Here is a 21,665-nt window from a genome sequence, read left to right on the forward strand (position 1 = left end):
TCTGACCACTCCAGTCTCTCCTGGTCCCCATTTCTCTCCTCACTGTTAAATGTAAGCATTGCACATGGTTCTTGTCCTGCCCTGTTCATGAGATCAAGACCTCAGGGTCTCATATGTCCATTAGCTGTTCTCTTTCTCTTTACTCCCTGAATCTGGCACTGCCATATGCAGGTTAGCCTATTCTTAAAGTCAATAAGCACTGGGGAGCCCTGGAAGATTTTGAGCAAGTGAGTAACATGGTGAGTAGCACGGTAAGGGAGTAGCACGGTAAGGGAGTAGCAGGGTAAGTGAGTAGCACGGTAAGGGAGTAGCACGGTAAGGGAGTAGCACAGTAAGGGAGTAGCACGGTAAGGGAGGAGCACGGTAAGGGAGTAGCAGGGTAAGTGAGTAGCAGGGTAAGGGAGTAGCACGGTAAGGGAGTAGCACGGTAAGGGAGTAGCAGGGTAAGTGAGTAGCAGGGTAAGGGAGTAGCACGGTAAGGGAGTAGCATGGTAAGGGAGTAGCAGGGTAAGTGAGTAGCACGGTAAGGGAGTAGCAGGGTAAGTGAGTAGCACGGTAAGGGAGTAGCACGGTAAGGGAGTAGCAGGGTAAGTGAGTAGCACGGTAAGGGAGTAGCACGGTAAGGGAGTAGCACGGTAAGGGAGTAATAATGTAAGTAACATGGTAAGCCTCTGGTAGGAGGGGCCAAAGTCTCTTGGGGTTAGGAGAACAGTAGCTGAGATCTGGGAGATCTCCAGCCAGCACCTGAACACCTAGATCTGGAGCTCAGGAGAGAGGTGGGAGCGCTATCTCCCACATCTGGGAATCATCTTTCCAGGGGGGCCAGGTGAAGCTGTGAGGGCAGATCAGCACCAAGAGGGGTGGAGAGCCAGGAGTTCCAAAGGCAAAACCTTCCCAAGCAGCCGTCCTTAGGAGGCCTGGAAAGCAACAAAAAGGTAGTCAGGGTGTGGCCTGAAGAAAGGCAAGGAACCATCACCAAGCGGGGGGAGGTGGGGGGTGAAGAGGAAGCTCTGGCCAAGAGCTCAGCTCATGTCGAGCACGCCCAGGGAGGAGGGGGCCTCCTTGGTATCCCACCTCCACTCCATCCTGTTACTTCCGCCAGATGACTCTTCCTAAAGCTGAGCTCCAGTTGTGGAGTCCTCCACTCAGAGACCCTTAATGACTCCCCGTTACCCACTGATTCAAGGTCAGATGACGGTCAAAACTCACATTTGCAGCTCGGCACCGAGGTTTCTCCTACAAGGCCTCTATGGCTCAACCCAGCTGTTCTCCCGAACTCTTAGGCCATGCATGCATTCTGCCTTAGACCAGAGCCAAGCCTTCATTTCTCTGTAAGCAGTACTAGCCCCCCTCCACTCCTCCCAGGGGCCGTGTCTGTCTCTTGGACAACCCTGGGCTTCTTATATGCTTCTCGGAGGTGTCTGTTGCATTTAGGTCACTCGAGCGGGCAGAAGTGGAGTCTCTCTCCGAAGAGGTGGGAACTGGAACAGAATGGAGCGCTTGGCCGGGGAGGAAAGGGAAGCCCTTCCCTTCATGGATTTTCTGGGCTGGAATTTAAAGAGTGTGGATGGGCTGGAAAGGACTCCTAAGTGATGAAGATGGTCTCTGTCGTAGGACGAACCAGGAGCTCCAGCACTAGAGGGGACCCCGGGTCGAAGACAGAAAGTGCAGCCAGCATCTCTTTCACTCAGTGAAACTTCAGCGAATATCACACACCAAGCCCCGTGCTATGTGCCAATAGTGGTGGACAGGTAAGCTGGCTCTTCAAAAAGAAAGAGCCCTGATTTATAGCACCGGCCCATTTCTGTGGTGTAAATATCCCTACCATTGCTGATTTCAAGCTACCAGCGTGACATTACCGAATTCGAAGCTGGGGAAAAATGCGCCCTGTCACCTCCGGGGAGCTGGTGCAGGACAAGACGGCACACCAACGGCGGGGACAGAGCTGGGGATTGGATGGACTAGTAAGTGTCTCATGGAGCCTGGTCTAAAGGTTATCAAGTTACTGTTTTACATCCACGGCAGCCTCCACTACCATCTTGGTGGGTCTTGATTCGATGTCTTCCCTTATATTCTTCTATTAGACTGTATGGCCTGAAAGGGTGGGAACACCACTGACACTTGGCTCGTGTCCCCAGGGCGCCAGGCACGGTGCTCTGCTCGTGGGAGGTGCTCTGGACTTGCTGGCAGGTGGACTCCATGGGGCAGGGAGAGAAATCTGCTGAATGGGTACATACGCACTGGATGCCCTCCAGCCCGGCGTGGAGGCAATCAACAAGCCACAAGGCAGCTTTGAGAAGCACAGTGTTGGCCTCTGGTAAAAGTGCAAAGCAGGAAGTTTACCTACAGCCTTCTCCACTCTCTGATCAGCACCGCTGCCCACCTCCTGGCACCACTGCCCATGGCTGGTTCTCAAGCCTGACCTCAACCCTGACTCCCCACCCTCACTAAAGTCTTTGGTGGTTATGCTGAAAGCAGGCGCTCTGACCTCCCAAACTGTGATGAGTCAAGAGCTGTCCCTGGCTTTTCAAAGGGGTCCGAGATCCCCCAGCCCCATTCTCAACTCCAGAATAGGTCTAGTTCCTGGTTTAAGCTGTGCTGTTTAGGAAGTATGTGTGGATTCTGGTCCCCCTCGGGGTCTTCCGTGTAGAGGAACCCTGATTAAGCCTCCATAAAGGGATGAGAGAGGGAAAACAGGCATGAGCGTGCCAGGCACCAGGGCTGGGCATCCCAGGTGCTGGCAGCCTCTCACACTCATGATCCCACAAGGATAGAAGAGCTGCCACCCTCCCCAGCAGAGCGAGCAAAGCCATGGAGGCTCCCAGCCCTGCCCCATCATCTTTCGTGACCATCCCTGGCCACCTGCTTCCATTTTGATAAGAGGGCTGAGGGGCACTTTCCATCGAAGCCATAGATCCTGGTCCTTAGTGCACCAGACTGCAGGAGACACAAGCCCCATGAACTAGGTTCCTTTTCTCCATCCACTTCCCTCTTATTTCAACATTCCCACCAGAGCCCACAACACTTCAAAGATCAAGGCTTTATTTTCTGTAGCTCCAGTGTCACAACTGTAGCAGCATATCAGAAATATCCCCACACAGAAACACACATTTCTCCCCTTCTTCCAGGAACTGGTGACAATCAAGAGGCAGAAACCATGATATTTACGACAGGAATTTAAGAAAGGACACTGGCCCACCCTAGTAACATACATCGTGCGTCTCGCAGGTGGGAAGCAGCAGTACATTTGTATTGAACAGGCACAATCATCCTTAAATAAAGTTAAATAAAACCTTAATGGTATAACAACGTGTTGCCAGTGCAGCCTTAGGGGGGGACTTTGGAGGACAGCTCTTGGAACAAGACAACAGCATTTAAAAACAAAAGAAAAGAAAAAGAAACCACACAAAAGGATGCAGGCCAGTATCTAGCGAGTTTCGATCCAAAGTTAAGAAAAAAAAGTCATGGATTGAAGATTTATCCCATTTGGAAAAAAAATCAATTTTTTAATTCTAAAAAGTAAAACTCAGATGTATGAGGGGTTGGATCACAAATCATGGTCTGGACAGAAGTCACTGTTATTGAGTATTGTATTCAAGTGGCATTGCTGGGCGGCAGATGACACCCCAATGACACCAAAGACACCAGTGACCAAGTTTGTGCCGTGACTGACTACATTAGGTTGGTCATCGCCAGGGCTGGGGGATGGGGAGAACATGTTCCTATTTCGTTCTTGGCCAAGTCAAAGTCACAGTCAACTGGGCCGCAGTCTGCATGGGGCAGCAAGACAAGCTTTGGAGCTCAGGGTGAGGCGGGGGGCGGTGGTTACCTCCCACAAAATTCATGACCACTTCTATTTGTTTAGTGCTTCACAACTTTCAAAGCTTTTTCAGATACATCGCTCATTCAGCCTCTGGAAGACCCAGTGGGGAAGGCAGGACAGGTGGCATCACCCCCATCTCCCAGCTGATCCCTACACACTGGGAAAGGAAAGCCAGGATCAGACCTTCCGACTCTGAAATCTGGAGACTCTATCTCTCCTGACCCAAAGGAGTTCTCCCAAAGAAGTGAGCCGTTTCTTTCCTCAATACCATCGAAAACAAAATCCCATAAGAAATAAGGAATATTTCGCAGCAGTGTGGTGTATCTGAAGTGGACAAAAAGGGGTGGTTGGGTAATTATTTTAGAATTCGATCTAGATTTTCTTCCATTTGCAAAATGTAACACTGACGGGGTATATGTTTAGAGAGATGTCAACACTTCCCCCAGCAGTTTGGTCTCCGTGGGCTTTTGGCATCCCTGAGTGGGGATGCAACTGCAACGGAGTGGGGAAGCTCGCTGCAATTGATTTCCACCGGGGGATGGGGGTGGGCTAACTCCGAGGTGGGACAGGTCAGCAGGCAGGCCCCCCAGCCCAGGAGAAGACCCTGCTCATCGGGGCACGTGTGGGAGCTGCCTGACGTGGGTTTCTGCTGTCCTTGACCTGCAAACTACTCCCAGAGGCACAGCACACGAAGTTCTGAGATGCAAAAGTCCCAGCACCACCTGAGTTCATCCCAGGAGTCACGGCATCCGAAGGAGCCCAGGTCTGAGCCTCGGTGAGAATGCAAGACATGGACCGTGCCTAAGGCGAAGGGCGAAAGGCAAAGGGTCAAGGTCAGGACCAGGCCGACCAGAACGAAAACACACACGTACTTCCTGCTCATTTTGAAAGACAGCTCTAAAGGAAACTGTGAAGCCACTGGGTCTTCCCTCGGAGAGAGGCCTGGGAAGGCTTGGCTGGAGGAAACAGGCTTGCGTTTGCTCTCAGGGATAATCTGGCTCAGATAGGCCATTTCAGGAAACAAGGCATCGTGTTCCCAGCTGGCGTGGACCAAGCAAGGCTGAAGATGGTTCAAGAGGCGTCCTGACTGAGCACGAGGGCCCGGGTCTCTTGCGCAGCGGGGCTGGGGAGCCTGGCCTGTCCCTGCATGGTGAGAGGCTCTTAAGGTGGAAATTTGTGATGGGCAGGTGTACAGACAAATGCCGTGGATATGCTTGCTGTGTTTTTTAAAACCCCTAAAACTGCACAGGGAAACACAGGAGATCAGGAGATTTAGTCAACACACACACAGACAAGAATACCTGAAGTGCCTGGGTTAAAAGACTGTTGGAGAATTAAGTCCTAGGATCAAGGTAGGATTTATCACACATGCCCGCCCAACAAGTGGCCAAGCGTTGGCATTTCAAGGGCTTTTAAGTGCTGGCCCCCCGTGGCATACATTCACGTCACCCACAAGGGAAGGAAATGGTTTCAGTAAGTGTAAGACCAGCCACCCTAATTCCACTGGGGCCGCTGTGCTCCAGTGTGAGCCGTGCTGACGCCCAGTACGTGTGCGTGCGGGCGAGCACACAGCAAGAGGAAAAGCCCCAGGGCCAGATCTTTGGTCCTGGAATTTCTAGGAAAAGACCAAGGGAAAAGGCACATGAAGGTAACTGATTGAGTAAGAAAAAAAAAAAAAAAAAAGTAGCTAAAAGTATTATATCATTATTTTGACTTGTTTTTCAACGTACCATTTTCCCCTATGAAAAGAAAATTCAAAATATAAACCTTATATTTATTATTTTACATTCAAGTGGAACTTCCATCTGGGGGGGCTCAACACAATTTTAGGCCACGTGGAGCAACGTATTACTTTGGTGCCTTTTGACTTAACCCGATGGAAGAATTCAGCTATTTTTTTTTTTTTTAAACAGCTTTATATTCCCAGCTGTAACACTTGCTTGTACACACACACAGGCACACACGCAATCCCAAAACTTCTACATAGAAAAATAAAGGATAAACATTATCCATCTATGTGATACTGTGTACTGGAACTTCTATATACATAATTTTTTTTTCCTCTTTAATGTTTTCAGTCACTGCACATTTTCTTCCCTCCTGGGTGATCTACGTACGATTCTAGGGGAGGAGATGCTATACTGAAGCAGAAAGGCTACATCGCTCTCGGGGGCGGGGTGGGGGGAGGAAGAGAAAAAGCACTTTCTCGCTCCCCGTCAGTCTTTCGACACGTTCTACCACCTGGGATGTCCCTGCAGACGGACGGCCGTCGTGTAAGCGGCTGTCCCGTCCTCTCCTCTCTCTAAGGCGTCAAAGAGCAGATCCTGCCAACACCCTGCCCCAGGAATCTTGGTGTGAGGGCAGGGGAAGGGCAGCAGTCAGGGAAAGTCTTTGCACCATCAAAGATTCTGGCATCATTTCCCACAGCCCGTTCCTTTAGTACGGAGTTCTATTCTCTAGCTTGTGCTTGGTGAGGAAGTACTTGAAGAACTCGTAGACGGACCAGGAGATGGCAGTGGACGGCATCTGGTAGATGACGCGGGCCTGCACGCCCTTGAAGTAGCCCGGCAGGCCGTTGAGCTGGTACACCGTCCGGAAGGCGTTGGCCATGCCCGACAGCCGGCCGCTGATGTTGGCCAGGTTGAGGGCCATGTTCTCCTGAGTGTTGAGGAGGGTTTTACAAACGTCCAGAGGGGTGGTAGCGGCTGCAGCCAGGGCCCCGGCCAGCCCGCCTGAGATGATGTGGGACTGCGGGTTGTAGCCCCGGTACGGGTTGATCTGCTCCTGCAGGAACTCATAGGTGATGAAGTGGATGGACTGGAAGGGAACGTTCATGGTCAGCTGCGTGGTGTAACTCCGGTAGAAGGCCCCCAAGCCCTCCGTCCCCCACACGGTCCGGATGCAGCTGAGGGCCGACCGGTGCGGCGAGTCGTACATCTGCAAGCGCTGCTTCACAACTGTGGGCGGGTCCCGGGTGGTTGGGTTTAGCCCCACCCCAGGTCGGAGTGAGATGGAAAGCCAAGCCATAAAGAGAAACAAGCAAGTTTAGACACATGGGTAACAGGGCACAGAGAGCTAGCACACACCCAGCCCCAGCCCGAGAAACCACCGAGGGCCAGCTCCAGGGCATCCCGTTCAAACACTTGCCTCCGGGATCCAGGGCCAGGAGGTGGCTGTTTCCTGACGTTTCTACTGCCTGCCTCTTGGTTGACGTGGCCCCCAAACCAGGCAGCCACTTCAGACGAGACTCCCCGAGCTGAGCCCCCAGGCCCTAGCTGCCTCGGGCTTCACACACGCTGAGAAATCTAAACCCTGCTCCTGGCTCCTCGGCCCTCTTCCATCCCAGTACGTCTATTGGACACATGTCCCGTCTTTTATTCGCAGTGGTCTGTACCTCTGACAGTGTTTTTAGCTTCTGGGTCTCAGTGCTCTTGGAAGAGACACTAGAATGATATCAGCCCAAGCTCAATGGCAAACTCCAGTGAGGACCCTGGCTTTATTAATACAAAAGTAACTGGTGGGTCAAAGGACATGGGGCAAATACTTAGAATTTTAATTGTCCCCACGCAGTGCAAGATAAACACATACAGTGTGCTTTACTTTTAAAGAAATAAAGTCCTTAAAACGATATAATGTCAAGGAGAGGAGGGTGGAGTTGAACCTCATTTTTCTCTCCTTCAAAAAAAGAAAAGTAGAAATAAAATTCTTGCCTGGTTGACATGGGCTAACTTACTGCTCATTGATATGAATTGCCTTAAACACACAGAAAAAGCAGCCCACCTCCCAATCTGACCCAAACATCCCTGAAAGTCAGAACAAGTTTCCTATCTGCTAAGGCATGGGAGGCAGCTGACAGCAAATAAATTGTAACCTTAAAAGACAAAACCAGACAAACTTATAATGCAAGATTTAAAATGCTGCATTTTTTAACCTCTGATTCTCCCTTCTGGCAAGGGACCATTTTCAGATAGAGGAGGAAAAGGGAGAGAGTCCTACATCTCACACAGAGAATAACCCAGCTGAAGGTATGCCCAGCACCGGGTCCAAAACCTCCTCACCATTCTGACCCAAGTTGGCTGAGGACGTGAGGATATTGAAAAAGCTGACAGAACTCGTCTGTACAGCTAAGAATTGCTTTATAATGCTCCCAAAATTCCAAAGGAAAAAAAAAAAGAAGGTAATGTGGGAGAAGACAGTTACAACAAAATGGCCAAATATTAATTTATGAAGTAGAGCGATACACACATGGGGGTTCACCATACTCTTCTCCCTACATTCGCCTGTTTGAAATTTTCCATAATAATTTCAAATTTCTTTTAAAAAAGCAAATTGAACATAAGCCCATAAGCCCTAATGAATGGCCTCTGACAGGTTCCTTCTAAATTCGTCTATGGTTGATAATGGTTAACAAGGGCCCAGTGGGGTGTGTTGTGTGCACATGTGTACGTATGTGAGCACACACAGTTTCAGAGTAGTGCAAAAGCACACAAAAGAATTGGCAGGAGAGCCTGTTAAGCAGATATCCTGTCTTTACCCCCAGAGATTCTGGTTTAGTAGGTCTGGGGTGGAACCTGAGAATCACCATGTTTAACATGCTCCCAGGAGACACTGATGCTACTGGTCTGTGTAGCTCTGCTTAAGCGAACAGGAATCCCAGAGCTCAAATGCTCACGTGCCTTCTCGAGGCCTTTGAGAATATGGTACAAATTCTCCTGCTTATTCCGACTGGGGACCAAGAGTTCCCTTGCCCGACCTTCTGTCCCCACCCCCCAACTTTGCTCCGGCCCCTCTGCGCATCCCCTACTGCCACTCCCTGGGACCATGAAACATTACCTTCTGCTGGATTCATTACCGCATCGTGGAGCAGGGTGGCCATACTCCCAGCTATCCCTGCAAAACAAACTCCAGAAAATTACCCTCTGGGACCAGAGGTTCTGAGGAAGTTCCTGGAACTCTGGACTTTGCATTCTAAGAAGCAAAACTCACTACCAACTCCACCCAGGTGAGCACTGACTCTTAAAACCCTAATGATCATGGAAAATACTGGATAAAAATGAGGAAGGTAACACAGGTATCGTTACTCACATTTCAATACTGCAGAACCTCATTTTCCGTGGGAAAAGGCTAGACCTGCCAACACTGGATGCTACCAGAAAACACACTTGGTGGCTTTTTCCACCACAGGGATTTTAATTCTCTCTCATCTCTGGCCTTTGTCTACAGATTAACCCACTCTGCCCTTACGCTGGGGGCAATGGAAGGGGATGATATCATGTATACAGCAGAGACGGAGGCGGGGGGGGGGGGGCGGCGGGGGGGAGAAGAGAAATCTTTAAGAAAATTCCTTAATAAAATCCAGGCATTTTTTAAAGCAAATGGCCAAGGGCAAAGGGCGTCAGGGAGATCTGCATATGGCAGGTTTCCAGGGTGAGTCTGCAAAGTGATGACGTGTCTCAGAAATGGCCGAGCCCATCTGAGGGTCTCCTCTGGCCTGGCTTCAAGAACCAGGAACTTCGAAAGCCAGATTCCAGCCTGGAATTTTGCTTTTGGCTCTGGGTTTCCTCCCTCTGTGGGTGACACTGCCCAGTAATTAAGATAACTGCTAAAAGGTGGGAAGAATGAGGGACACAGGCTAACGCTTCACAAATGCATATATATCCCCCTCCCTCCCTCCCTCCCACAAGCTTAGGATCATCCCCAGAAAGGTCAAAACGCGACCAAAGCACACACCACAGTGAAGCAATAACAGTGCTGGGTAGAACTTGACATAAACTGGGCTCCATTCAAACCGCCTTCAAGGGGCTCAGAGACCAAGGAGCTAAAAAGGCAGTTTCAGCAAAAGGAGGGCCCTGAGGCCACGAACTTGAGGACAGCATCAAGAGTGCAGATCTTGGTGACGGTCCGGACAAATGCAACTAGGGGCCGATTTTGAAAAAGCAAAACCAATGTCTGCAAACCAGCCAGGTTGGAGTCATTATTACCAGGGTTTGCTGATGGGAGGGATGCTTTCTGGTTCTGAGTAGAACAAAAAGGAGAAGGGGTAGAAAGTTGTTGCCAGTCACATCTACCTCTCTGTTGCTGAAAAATAAATTTGTTAAAGTAAGTTCTCCTTATGCCACTAGCCAGAGTCTCGCTCCAAACCCAAACAGAAACCAACAAAAGCCAAACCCACAGGAGGCGAAAATAACCACTTGGCAGGGCCCAGTAAGACAAGCCTATAAAACAGTTGCCTGCGGCCTGCTCAGGCCACCCCCCACCCTCCTGGTTCCCTCGAAACAACAAAAGAAAACGATTTCAGCCCTTGCTTGCAGAGAGATGCAACAGACGGAAGAGAATGGGGGCGAAATTCCCAAATCCCCAGAAGCTTAGGTGGGAAAGGTCCTCTGCGCAGGAGCAAATCCTTTGTCAGCCATAAAACTTCTTGACCTTTTAAAGCTTAGTTAGATCTTGACGTTGTAGAGACCTGTTGGGCCAGTTTTTAAATAGTCTCAAAGAAGCTGTCCAGATAACCTTTTTTTTTTTTTTTTTTTTTTTTTTGGAATCCAGCATTCAAAAGTTTTGTTTCTATTCAGGGTTGTTTGTTTTTTTGTTTCTTTTTTTCTCCCCTAGATCTGATCATTAATTGCTTTTGAATTTTTTTTTTTTAAAAAAACAAAAAGGCAAAACCCACTCAACAATGAAACACCTCTGTCACTGATTCTCCCTGGGCTTCAGAGAGCGAAGGAGGGGAATGAAAAAAAGCGCGTGCGCGTGTGTGTGTGCGTGTGTTTGGGTGTGTGTGCACACACAAATCTAGAGTCCTTGATTCATGAGCAAGCGTGGCGGAGATGAGGCATCAGGCTGCTGGGTCACAGGGAGGAGAACCCTGGGGAAGGGTCTGTTGAAGGAGAGACCTTTCTAACTCCAGACAAATGCTTGCAAATACCGTTGGCTAGGTGGCTGTTCCCTTGGTGGTGGAAAACGGCATTTAAAGTCCTTTTCATGTTTTCGTAGCAGGCAAAATACAGGGCGTGGGCCGGCCCTGCGCCCATCATCATCACGTTGAGGCCTCGCAAGGGTCTCCAGAAGCCTTCAGTCCGTATGATTTTCTTGAGGGCTCCGTAGACACTTGTGTAATGGGCCTTGGGATCTGGATTCAAACTCTGCATTCGTGTCTGGGGGAGGGCGAGAAAAGAAAAGAGTGGGGTTAATGAGGCTGGTCAGGAGCGAAAGGAAGACCCAGGGAGAGAGTGAGAAAATAACAGGCCATTTTTATAGATTCACAGGATTTCTGGGTGAAGAAAACTTTTATTCTTCTCCTTTCTGGAGTAATCCCCCACCCCTACACACACACACACACACACACACACACACACGTTCACATGGATTTCATTATGCCCAGCAAAGGCGGTAAAAATGAGGGGCAGGATTTGGAGTAGGAACACCTGCCCGGCCACTGGGAAGCTGTGTGACTTCTGATGAATCCCTTAACCTCTCTGGGCCTCAGGATTTGGCACCAGAGACCAGTTTCCACGGATTGGGGGTAGAGGGGTGGGGGGGATGGTTTCAGGATGATTCAAGCACATTACATTTATTGTGCACTTTATTCCTATTATTATTACATTGTAATATATAATGAAATAATTCTACAACTCACCGTAATGCAGAACCAGTGGGAGCCCTGAGCTTGTTTTCCTGTAACTAGATGGTCCCACCTGGGGGTGATGAGACCGCCTCAGCCCCACCTCAGATCATCAGGCATTAGATTCTCATAAGAAGCGTGCAACCTAGGTCCCTCGCATGTGCAGTTCACACATAGGGGTCGCGCTCCTATGAGAATCTAATGCTGCTGCTTATCTGACAGGAGGCGGAGCTCAGGTGGTAATGCAAGCGATGGGAAGTGGCTGTAAATACATATGGAGCTTCACTCACTCACCTGCTGCTCACCTCCTGCTGTGTGGCCCAGGGGGTGGGGACCCCTGAAATAGAAGTATCATTATTATCCAGGGGTTCCCACTCCGGTTCTAAAGTCTTCTGTGCCCTCACTTATCTGAGACCTCTGTGTTGTGGAAGCTCCATTCAGCCCCAACCATAAATCTCTCTGGAATCCTCCATCACCCACCCCCTCATCTCCTCTAAATACATTTTACATTTCATCTATACAAGTTAGCACTGAAATATATGGTCTTGTTCTTAATTTATTCCTATGTATAGTCTTGCCCCCTGGAGGCAAAGACCAACTTTCCCCATCTCTGTCATCCCCATCACACTCCCCAGGCACTTGAGTAGTTGTAATGGTGAATCTTATATGCCAACAACCCGGCGAGGCCACGGTACCCATGCTGGCTCCAATTATGGCCGAACGCTAGTCTACATGTTGCTGTGAATGCATTTTATAGATGAGATTACCATTTAAAGTCAGTAGACTTTGAGTAAAGCAGATTACCCTCCACTGTGTGGGTGGGCCTCGTCTAATCAGGTGAAGGCATGAAGAGAAAAGAAACTAATGTCCCCCAAAGAAGAAAGAATTCTGCCTCCAGTCTTTGGTTGTAACATCAACTCTTCCCTGGGTCTCCAGCTGGCCTGGCCTGAAGATTTTGGACTTGCCAGTCTCCACAATCATGTGAACCAATTCTCTCTCTCTCCCTCTCTCACACACACACACACACACACACACATACACATTATTGGCTCTGTTTCTCTGAAGAGCCCTGACCAGTACAGTAAATAAGAAATATCTGTGGGTAAATGTACCACACTGGCTCAGTCCTGCAAAAGCAGCATTCCCTCCTCCACTCCCCTCCACCCAACACACACAGTCTAGAGCAGAGGGTCTCCAAACTTTTGTAGAAATACCCTTTTACCTCTAAACAAAATCATAAAGATACTAACATATAAAATAAAAGAGCTTCTCTGACTGGAAATGGGACAAAAAGTTCTGGCCCTCCTCTCACTCCTCAAGGCAGAAATCCCCCCGACCAGGAACCCCAGGGCTCAGAGGAACAGCATGAAAACCAAATTAGTGGTGGTTTTATTTTTTGGCCCTGTGGCGCAGCACGCGGAATCTTAGTTCCCTGACCAGGGATCGAACCTATGCCTCCTGAACTGGAAACGTGGAGCCTTAACCACTGGACCACCAGGGAAGTCCCAGGACACCTTTAATGCTTTTAAAAAAAAAAAAAAGTAAAGACTACTTCTGACTATAAAATTGGTCTTTAAGTTCAATTTAGCTTTATTAAATACTACTTTCCCCTCTTTTCTTCTACCACAGACTGGTGAAGCCGCCAGATACCTGGGTCCCACATTCCCAGGGGGGGAATGGACAGGGTCAGTGTCCCTGTACCTTTTTGTTTAAGTGTTTTCTATTCTAACCCGTTTCAAAAGGATTTTAGGCAACTTGATAATAGAGGACACATTATAAGCAAACAAGACCAAAGGAAGAAGTGGGTGAGTGTGCCAACCAGAAGGGTCGCTGACTCATGGCTACAAAACCTGTGCTTTGTTCCTAAGGGCACTGCTGGCCAGAGAAAATAAAGTACACGAAACGCAAAGTGCTCCCTTTGGAAGAGACAAAACTGGTGCTCCAGGGATGGCAGAGGTTCTCTAGCACTAAATTCTAATGGATATTTGAAATTGCTCAAGCTTTAGAGCAAATGAAGCTTCATATTTTGCCTGGCTTTCTCTTATCACTGCCCCCGATAAAAATCAGGAGCCTGATGCAGGAGGTGGTACAACCAGGTGGCCGAGAAGGCAAGTTCTGCTATCAGACAGAACTGATTCCATCACTTACGGTGTGACCCTGGACAAGGCAGTTAACCTAAGTTTCAGCTTCCTCTTTTGAGAGAAGGAGTGAGAAAATTAAATGTCTATTACTATCCTTACGGTTAATAACAATAAAGGATTCATCAAGAGGCTAAGTAATATGGTTCTAGTACCTGGCCTTCCAGACCGTTCTAAGCTCCGTGGAGCAGGGGTTGTTGTGTCTGTCTGAGTCACAGCACATCTCCAATGCCCATTACAGTGTCTAACTCACAGTGGGGGACCAACAAATGTTTGTTGAATGAACGGATACGCAAACACACACACATGCAACTTAGGGTACCAACGAGGGTGAAGCCGTACTATGTCCCTTATTCACCTCCCCTAAGTATAAGCATGCTTTCCTGTAATTACCTGTCCCTCCATCACCCTTTATATCTAGAGCGCTCCTTATTGATGAAAAGTTCACATGTGGCTGCATTTCTCAAGCCCAGAGTGTGAGTCTCTGAGCCACAAGAGGACCAGAGGCAGCCTGTCCCTGGGGGCCTAGCTGGGGCCTGTCACTAAGAAGTGGCTCCTGCCAGGCCCATTCCCAGAGGAGAGACCCGCCTTGGGGAAGGTCTGCAGTGGCAAGACCAGCCTATGGAGGTCAGCCTTCCTCGGTCCCAGCAGCCCCTCGCAAGCAGGGGTGTGGCAGTGCAAGAAAACACACAGGACTGGAGTGAGACACTGGATCCTGGCCCTCATTGGCTCTGACAGGGCCAAGTGGCCTTGGCCGTGGCATCTCACCTCTCTGGTCCCCAGTGCCCTCAACTGTAAAGCAAAGGGGAGGATCAAAACAGCGGCTAATTATCAGAATCACTTGGGAAATGTCTAAAAATACCTGTCTGGGCACCACCCCAACACATATTGATTTAAAACTTTCTTTTTAATTGAAGTATAGTTGATTTACAATGTCATGTTAGTTTCAGGTGTACAGCAAGGTGATTCAGTTCTCTCTCTCTCTCTCTCTATATATATATATACACACACACATATATGTATATACATGTATATATATGTGTGTATCTATCTATCTATCTATCTATATATATTCTTTTTCAGATTCTTTTCCCTTACAGGGAAAAGAATTTTATTTTCCTTATTACAAAATATTGGGTATAGTTCCCTGTGTTTTACAGGAGGTCCCTGTTGGTTATCTATTTTATACATGGTAATGTGCATATGTTACTCCCAAATTCCTAATTTACCCCACCTTTCCCCTTTGGTAACCATAACTTTGCTATGTCTGTGGGCCTATTACTGTCTTGTAAATCAGTTCACTGGTATCTTTTGTTAAAAATTTTTAGATTTCACATATAAGTGATATCATATGATTATTTGTCTTCCTCTGTCTGGCTTAGCTTTTTTTTTAATTCCCCAGATGACCCTGATCCTCACTCACACTTTCGGAGAACTGCTAAATAAAGGCCCCTTCTAGGGCTTCCCTGGTGGCGCAGTGGTTGGGAGTCCGCCTGCCGATGCAGGGGACGCAGGTTCGTGCCCCAGTCCAGGAAGATCCCACATGCCGCGGAGCGGCTGGGCCCGTGAGCCATGGCCGCTGAGCCTGCATGTCCAGAGCCTGTGCTCTGCAACGGGAGAGGCCACAGCAGTGAGAGGCCCGCGTATCGCAAAAAAAAAAAGAAAAATTAAAAAAAATAAAAAGTAAAGGCCCCTTCTAGGCCCCAACGCTTTCTAATGACGTTCTTCACCCGGCCCCGGCAGTAATCAACACAGCTTTGGTCGCTTGAGGAGCGGTGAGGGCTGTCTGGGAGGGTGGTGTATGTGGAGAGACGAAGGCAGGGGGTAGTGGGCGCACGGTGGCAGGGCTTTAAAGCCGGCCAAGCCGACATCGCTGGTCTGCACCATCCCCGCTCTGGGACCTCAAGCAGGTTCCTTAATCTTGGGGTATGGAAAAATCCCCCAGAGAGCTGTTGGCAGACTGTGAGGTAACCTCAGGAAACGCCTGGCTTGGAGTGCAGTCAACGATAATTGTCCCCCCTCCTACCTGCCCCCTATATATGGGAAGGCACGGCGGGCAGGGGGCGGAGGGCACGGGTGGTCTCTGTCTTACAAAGCTGCTCATGTCAGCCGGCTCACGGAGACTTACAAGGGAAATTTGGGGTTGAGTTCTCACCTCCCCCCTCTTTATAGGAGGGGTGAGGAAGTTGGAATAAATAAATTTTGAACCAAAACATATCATCCTATGGAAAAGGACAGCTGGACTTCAGTGGACTTCTCTGTTCTCGGGGAGGTGGGCTACCCAGGTGGGCAGGCCATATTCAATGACCCTCGCCCAGAACAGAAGCAAGTGGTCCATGAGCACTGAGGACCCAGGAAGCCCCCTCTCAGCCCACGTCAACCACCACGGCCAGGCTTGGGGCCAGCGCCTCCTTGGTCCTGCAGCACCTTCATTTCTCCAATCTGCCTGCAGGGGGCACCCACTCGGGGTCGGGAGCCAGGAGACGAAGAGGAAATAAACAAGGAAAGTGTGAAGTAAGAGGAGAATGATACGGACTATCAGAAAGAGCTCAGAAAAGGGGGCAGGACTGACCCATCTGTACCGTTACGTAAGGTCATGAAAGCATCCTCAGAAGGGAGCCTGAGAGAAGCTGAAGGTGGGCAGGTGAGAGTGAGGCTGCAGGGACCAGGGCTGGAGAGGAGATAATCAATAGAGTCTCTTTTTTTTTTCTGTGACACTGCCCATAAAATGTACAACTGAGGGCTGGGCATTTTCTACCTACCTGTGGACTAGAGAAGAAGAAAAAGTTAGGGGTGAGTGGGAACCACCCAAGTGTCCATCGGTAGATGAATGGATAAGCAGAATGTGGTCCACCCGCACAGTGGAATATTATTCACCTTAAAAGTGAAGGAAATTCTGACTTGTGCTATGACATGGGTGAACCCTGAGGACATGATGCTAAGTGAAATAAGCCAATCACAGAAAGACACATAGTGTATGATTCCACTTATAAGAGGTCCTAGAGACCTCTAATTCATAGAGACAGAAAGTAGAATGATGGTTGCCAGGAGTTGGTGGGGAGCGGATACGGGGAGTTATTGTTTAAAGGGTAGGATTTGGGGTTTGCAAGATGTAGAGTTCTGGGACTTCCCTGGCGGTCCAGTGGTTAAGACTCTGTGCTTCCATTGCAGGGGGCACAATCCCTGGACCTGGTCAGGGAACTAAAATCCTGCAAGCCAACGCGGCCACAAAAAATTTTTTTAATTAAAAACAATAAAAGATGTAGAGTTTTGTGGATGGATGGTGGTGATGGTAGCACAACAGTATAAACATACTTAACGCCACTTAACAGGACATTTAAAAATGGTTAAGATGGTACATTTGATGTTATGTGTATTTTACCACAATTTAAAAAAAAAGGTGTGAGGGTGGAGAGAAGGAAAAAGAAAATGAATGAATGAAGATGCACAGAGAAAAAGCAGAAATTAAAATAAAATAAAATAACAAGAAAATGGAGACAGAATTTCACCAACTGCCATTCATGTCCTGAGTTTCAGTTCCTACCTAGCTGTCCAGCTCTCCTGTTTATAATAAATCCCCATTCTTTCCACTTTAATTCTCCCCTCTTGGAAATTCATAATGTACATTAGCACAATAAAGACTCTGGGAAGTCCTTCAGGAAAGCAGACTGTTGAGCTTTGTTTCAAGGCACTTCTTCAAGGTTTGTCTTTGGCAATGGAAGCCTCTTCTCACTGAAAAATCAGTTACACCTTGCAGAACTCACTTGAGAAGACACAGCTGCCAATGGCACGGACCCTGGAAGCAGGAAGTGCAGAGATCAGCTCTAGGAGTCAGAGGGACCCCCGGAGCAGCCCCTGCAGAGCATGGGCTGCAGGGAACAGCCTGGAAGACTAGGCCTGGTGGGGGGCTGTGCGAGGCACAAATGAGCAGGACAAGCCCCGTGTGGCACGTGATGGAGCCTTTTACTCCACATCAACTCGCGTAACTGCCGTTGCTCTCAAAGGGACGGGATGGAGGATAGTGCATGGGCCCCGAGATCAGGAGACCTGGGTCTCTGGCCTGGTTCTGCCACTCACTGCATCACCTAAGCAATCCCCCCCCACCCCCCCTCCCCCCCTCCCCCAGCTCTAGAACAGTAATTCTACAGGAGGGATCCAAATTTTAAACCAACTCCATCAGCTGCCAGCAAGACCAGAATGGAGGGGTCAAGCCCCTTCCTCAAATTCTCCCCTAAGAAGACAAAACAGGACAAGCCTACCTTGTAGGTCTGTACTCTCTCTTTCTTTTTTTTCTTTTTCTTTTTTTAACCACGCCTGCAGTGGAAGCACAGAGTCTCAACCACTAGACCACCAGGGAAGTCCTGGCCTGTTCTCGCACTGAGAGGGCGGGGAGGGAGTGGAAAATGTGTGTTCCGCCCCAGGTAAGCTCGAAGGATCGTATAACAGGAGCTGCAAGGGCTGGGCAGAGAGCACATCTAGCTTATTAGCACCTGCCTTTTCTGCTGGGAAACTGGAGCCCAGAATGGAAAAGGGACTTGCCCAAGGGCACATGGATAAGCAGTCACGGATCTGGGCCCACCAGAAAGAAGAGGGCAAGCTGAGTCTGGCAGGGAGTCCTCAGACCTCCCCAGGGATCCTGCAGAGGCCAAGCCAGCCTGGCCCCAGCCGCTGCGGCGTCACTTGGCCACTGTCCTCCCACCTGACCTGGACACGGCTGGGGATTCCCAATCTTTCCGAATTTCTCAAAAATAAAAACCAAGTAATAAGATAAAAAAAAAAAAACTTCCCACGACAAGTGGCACTTTCAAGACCAGAAAAAGATAATGTGAAATCTACTCATCCATCCATTCAAATGCATTTGCCACGATCCTCCCCTGAGGCAGGTGTGATGGGGAGGGAGACAGGGAGGGGCGTGCACAGGGCTCCCAGTTCAGGGTGTGAATGAACAACCATCACATGGGCAGCCACAGCTCCCACAGAGGGAACAAGGCTGCGCTCCAGAAGGTCGCCCAGGAATCTCGGCTCCAGACTTCCTCCCAGAGAAAGGAAATAAGGTTCAAGCACCGAGAAAGTGCTAGGAAAATGCCAAACAATGTTAGCATCTGCCGCCAGTGGCTGCTTCAGAATCAGAAGTCAAGTTGGTGAGTTTAATTCCCTCCCATCTGCCAACTGTTTCCAAGTAACACTGACATCACTAAGTCGAACCACAGTAAAATGCCTAGGCTGGACCGCAGGGCCTGCCCCCAGCCCCCTCCCTATTTTCCAAACCCCATAGCCACGCACCCATGGGTGCAAGGCCTCCCTGGCAGTGCATTTCCACCCGCAGCCCATCCCCCACACTGTGTGCAGCTGCACTGGGGTCTGTCTGCTGCTCACGCTACAGCTCCCGTGCACAGCCGCCCAGAGGAGAGACGGCCGCCCAAGAACCGGTTCACACGCAGGCCAGGAGGGAGAGGCTTTTTTTGGCACAGTGCTTTGTGGGGAAAGGACTGCCTTCCGGAGCAAAGCCACAGACCTCATCGAGGGCTTGGAAAGCCCTCATCGCACCTTCCAGAAGCCTTAGGAGGGACATACAACAGACGAAGAAACCCAAACCACATCAAGGGAGCCAACGCACAGTAAACCTTTCAGCGCTCTGAGTTCAAAATGGCCAGCATCTTGACTCAGACAGAACTCGCAAACTCATCGTGCTCACGACAGGGGATGGACTCCCGGTGGTGCTTCCAACGATCACGCCCTGGCCCTTTGAAAGCACGTGCGGAAATCATAAAAAATGAGGCATGAGGACAGCATCTAGCATCACCCCCGCACCACATTAACCAGGAACGGAGCAATGCAGAAAATCCTCTAGGGGAACCATGCCGTTCGCAGCACTCTGAGGCACATCAAAGTGTATCCCCAGGTTCAAAATTCCAAATCGTGTCTTTTTACATCTCCCAAGTTGGCAAAAGTATATCCATAAGGAGAATATACTGTGTCTCTGATTTTTAATCAGAAGGAAAATTTAGGAGCCAGCAAGAGAAAATGAGTCCTCAAAAGCAGTCCTTGCCTCTCCCCACCCGCAAAAAAGGGGGGTCTGTTGGGAGAATGGCTGTACATTGGAGCAGGAAGACGGGTGGTGCACAGGAGGACCAGGCCTTTGCATTCTGAAAGCCCCTGTTGAGAACCCCTATATGAAAGCAGACAAAGGGCCAGCTCTTGGAGAACCAGGCAGAAAAGGTGAACAGAAAAGAGATGAGAGGGGGGCTTCCCTGGTGGCACAGCGGTTGGGAGTCTGCCTGCCGATGCAGGGGACACGGGTTCGTGTCCCGGTCCGGGAAGATCCCACATGCCATGGAGCGGCTGGGCCCGTGAGCCATACAGAAGCCCCAGACCTCCCAGGGCTTTCAGGTGGCCCCGATGTTGGGGGAGGGTGGGAGGAAGTGGGTTCACACATGGGAGAGAAAACCTTCAAGCCCGCTCTGCCTTTTCACTTATTTCCCATGGGGTCCAATGTTCACAAAAGTCACATTTGCTCTTCTCATCAGACCAGCCACCGTCAGACGTTCCTGATTAACTGCTGCCTCGGTGGTGCTGGGCCTGAACTGCAAAGGATCCCTGCCATCTGTCATTCATGCTCTCCGGATGCAACCCTGAAACCTTCAGGCCCATTAAGGGTGTGCTTAGGGGGCATTGCTATTTCTAGGGACAAAAGGACTAAGTGATGACATCACTTATATGTGGAATCTAAGAAATAGTACAAGTGAATTTATTTGCAAAACAGAAACTGACTCACAGACATAGAAAACAAACTTATGGTTACCAAAGGGGAAAGGGGAAAAGAGGGATAAATAGCAGTATGGGATTAACAGATACACACTACTATATATCAAATAGATAAACAACAAGGACAGGGAACTATATTCAATATCATGTAATAACCTATATAATGGAAAAGAATCTGAAAAAAATATAAAAAATATATATATATTGCTGTACACCTGAAACTAACACAATATTGTAAATCAACTATACTTCAATTTTTTTTTTTTTTAAAAAAGGACTAAGTGAAGAGCTTCCACGATGCAGTCAGTAGAAAACACATATTCCACCAAGACAACCCAAACCAAGTTCCTCAGCCTCCCAGGGAAAAAGCCACAGCACCAAACACCACTTCTCCTGGGAACAGGCCACAGACCCCAGAGCATATCCAACCCAGAAAGGGTGGCAGAAAAGGGCCATTTGAGCTGCACCTGGAAAGGGGGATGGTATTTCAACTGGCAAGAAATGGAGCTGTCATTACAGTCCCTTCCACACTATTTGCCTTTTTGACTAGGTGCACGTGTGACTTTGATTTTAAAAAAAGCAAACAGAGCAGAGAAAGGAAGAGAACATTCGGGCTGAGGGGGATGTGAATGTGCTGGTGGGTCTGGGAAACGGAGGAGGTTCTGGCTGGAAGGCGTTTGTGCAGGGGATGCAGCGGTAAGGTGTGCATGGAGAGGGAGGGCGGCTGAACTCCAGGAGGCTCTGAATAGGTTGCTAAGGTGTTTGGAATTTACTTTACAGTCAAGTGTTCTCCATGGTTACGCCCCGCACTTGACAAAGCAGCTACAAAGAGCAGCACGGTAAGCAAGAAGGCTGGGATCTCCTGCATCTGGGAGGAGGGACCAGGCCTGTGCAACAGAAGCCCTCCCCATGGGGTCCCATTACGGGCCAGCAGCTGGCTCCCAAGCTGCAAGGTCACTGTAACAGCACATCCATGGAGTCTTCCTTCCCACCCACAGGCAGCAGCTCACAGCCTTCTCGCCTGTGGCTCCAAGGATGCCATTCCCACATTGCTTTATCATAGGAGCCAAACCTGCTCACTCCTCCCCTTCTCTAGAAAATTCTATAGCAGGAGGGAGGGATGAAAGAATCCGTACCTGGCTCAGGTCCCAGGTACCTAGGACACACTCAGAGTACCTAGTTGGTGGCCCGCCCAAAGGATTAAATGATCTCTGCTCTACAGGTGGGCAAATTCCCAAGATTCCAGGTAACAGGGTTGGAATTTCATGGGTGGGATTGGAGACCTCATTGGGAGACAGAGAGGGCGGGAGAGCACTGG

General features: G+C 49.3%; 1 protein-coding gene across 5 annotated transcripts in view; it reads right to left on the reverse strand.

The window, feature by feature from the left end:
• Positions 1–3,025: 3,025 nt before the first annotated feature.
• The window catches only part of SLC25A37 (solute carrier family 25 member 37), a 43,611-nt gene continuing 24,971 nt past the window's right edge, over positions 3,026–21,665 (reverse strand). Inside the window, exons 2-5 of one of the 5 annotated variants that reach the window (XM_089912799.1) lie at positions 11,739–11,781; positions 10,749–10,977; positions 8,657–8,713; positions 3,026–6,780 (exon numbers count right to left, since the gene is read on the reverse strand). In XM_089912799.1, the coding sequence (XP_089768925.1) occupies positions 6,260–6,780; positions 8,657–8,713; positions 10,749–10,971 (801 nt within the window). In that variant the 5' untranslated portion in view covers positions 10,972–10,977; positions 11,739–11,781 and the 3' untranslated portion in view covers positions 3,026–6,259. Of the gene's footprint in view, positions 6,781–8,656; positions 8,714–9,553; positions 10,673–10,748; positions 10,978–11,738; positions 11,782–21,665 lie in introns of those variants that run through there. The other 4 variants (XM_022595041.3, XM_030761983.2, XM_030761982.2 and 1 more) reach the window with 4 other exon arrangements.

This window comes from Delphinapterus leucas, chromosome 6 (genome assembly GCF_059928025.1).
Source record: "Delphinapterus leucas isolate spDelLeu-1000000601 "Yukka" chromosome 6, BTC_Dleu_Yukka2, whole genome shotgun sequence".
NCBI classification, from domain to species: domain Eukaryota; kingdom Metazoa; phylum Chordata; class Mammalia; order Artiodactyla; family Monodontidae; genus Delphinapterus; species Delphinapterus leucas.